The sequence below is a fragment of the Sinocyclocheilus grahami genome, unplaced genomic scaffold (assembly GCF_001515645.1).
Source record: "Sinocyclocheilus grahami isolate Dianchi unplaced genomic scaffold, SAMN03320097.WGS_v1.1 scaffold31140.1, whole genome shotgun sequence".
NCBI lineage: Eukaryota > Metazoa > Chordata > Actinopteri > Cypriniformes > Cyprinidae > Sinocyclocheilus > Sinocyclocheilus grahami.
Window position 1 is genome coordinate 1 of NW_015521224.1, and position 2,195 is coordinate 2,195.

The 2,195-nt window shown below is 41.1% G+C and overlaps 1 protein-coding gene across 1 annotated transcript; it reads right to left on the reverse strand.

Moving 5' to 3' along the window:
• Positions 1-541: 541 nt before the first annotated feature.
• On the reverse strand, positions 542-1,987 carry LOC107580328 (espin-like protein; the record flags this gene model as incomplete). Its single annotated transcript, XM_016266048.1, has 1 exon — positions 542-1,987. A coding segment is annotated over one exon (1,395 nt), but the record flags the coding sequence as incomplete, so codon positions are not given.
• Between the last annotated feature and the right edge of the window lie 208 nt (positions 1,988-2,195).

A 2,195-nucleotide genomic window follows, 5' to 3' on the forward strand; every position in this document is an offset into this window, starting at 1 on the left:
ATCAAACACACCTGAACAAGCTAATCAAGGTCTGAAGGATTACTAAGAAGCTACAGGCAGATGAGTTTTTATTAGGGTTGGAGCTGAACTCTGCAGTACCGGAGTTCGCCACCCCTGGACTATACTATAGCACTACTGCTATATAACAAGTATGTTACACTCCATCCTATGCATGTTTCGTCAGCCCTACAGGGTGGTTTGAACATCCCTGCGGGTCACACACACATTTCACTCACCGCCATACATGTATATTTATGTACTGAACTCAATGTCGGTTTGTTTCTTGTGCAAAAAAAAAAGTGTAACAGGAAGTTATAAGGGACTCAGGAATTATTAATCTCACGAAACAGCAATTTTCAAACAAAACAATGGTTTATTTATAAAAGAGAAAAGGCAAACTTAAACATTTGTGGAATGCATGGCTTTAAGACTCTTTTGGCCATGATCATTGTGTAATCATGGTATTTATTTAAATAAGGTTGCTGCATTACAAAGCACTTAATTAACATAAACATCTTTTTTGTAATTCTTTTTAAATTAAAATAATTGTCAATTATATCATCTTCAGATACAGTATAAACCATCACTGCATTCAAAAAACTAAAAAATCAAACAACTCTGCTTCTTTCTCTTTCCAGAAGGTGAAACTGCGATCAATATATTTACAAATTTCATCATTACTAAACATTGAGAAATCACTGCTTCCATCTCTGCTGGGATGTCCTCCATCATTTGATACGGTATTCTCGAAGATAACCTGTGGCACAGCTTTAGAATTCTTCACGGATTCCTTAGATATCCCATTTTCTCTTTTCCCAAAGCATTGCATTTTGATGTCCTCAAAACCATCTTTCCACTCACGTCTTCCAGCCTCAATCTCCCTGAGGACAGCCCGGTGGAAATCTCGGACCGTCTCCCAGGGAAAGTTCCCCTCGTGGTCGAACACCTCAAAGCATAGCAGGTGCCTCATCTTACGCTCCTCAGCTGGGAGATCCTGCTCAAGAATGTAAAAATAGCCAAGCATGAACAAGTCAAGAGTCAAGCTGTCGTAAGCAACAGGAGCACTGTCCACACGAGGAAGGAACTGCTTGGGCGAGTAAGTCACGTGCTTCCTTTGTAGCCTGATCTGTCGTGATGGGACCCCTGAGGCGATGCGTTTCCAGTTGTCAATCATCTTCTCTATTGCGGTTCTTTGCCTGTAAAGATGATACAGTGATCTGTTTCCTGGCTCGGAGACTGGCGCTGTTATTCCTTCTCCTGTAAGAGTGCCAAGCTCTTGTTTCATCTTGGCTCGCATTGATATTGCATACGCAGGCCTTTTCCAGTGGCTCAAAAAGAGGACAACAATACGCTCCTTTCGCAAGCAGGTGGTCTCCATCACTTTATTTGCATCTTTGCCTGGTGCCTTTTGGCACTTTATGCCACTGTCATTAATGTGATTTAGGTCAGTGCTTTGAGTTGGCTGCTCCTTACGATTTGTTGATGTAGTCCGTTTTTGCTGCCTTGTGTCTGATGTGTTGTTTAAAAGCCCAGAAAATGGGTAGATGTTTCCTATCTGACCCTCAAAGTTGGACCTCAGATTTCTCACAGAAACTCCTGATTGCTGGATCTCCATTTCCACCTTTTGCCTTCGTCCCCTGATTGAACTTTGCCTCTCTGGCTGGAATGTGAATACCGATGCCAGATCTGTGTTTGGCATCTTACTAATCCCATCCTCACTGTTTGTTTCTGAGAGGTTTGTCAGGAGCAGTGACATGCTCTTTACTATATTTGAGATACGATTGTACCACCAAGGAAGAGGCAGAGATTCCATGTTTGGGAGCTGCTGGCACTGGGTGTTGATGGTGATATTAATGATGGGAGCAGGAAGGATGGTCCTGAGTTCCTCCGCCAGTCGAGCAAGCTCTAGTTCATAGGCCTGGCATTGTTTCTGAAGGGAGATAGTTTCAATCTGTCCCTCCAAGTAGACCAGGTCATCTTCAGTAAGCTTAATTTTTTAGGAAGGGCAAGTTAACAACAGTGCCTCAAACAGTGCTAATCTTGTAAATACAATTACAGATGAAAATGTTAAAATGTTAATTGATGAAGAGTTATTTGATTTCTTATGATTTCAGCATTAACAAAAATGAGATTTATGAGCTCTGGTTTCACAACAAATGCATTTTTTTAATTAATATATAACATGATAAATACTT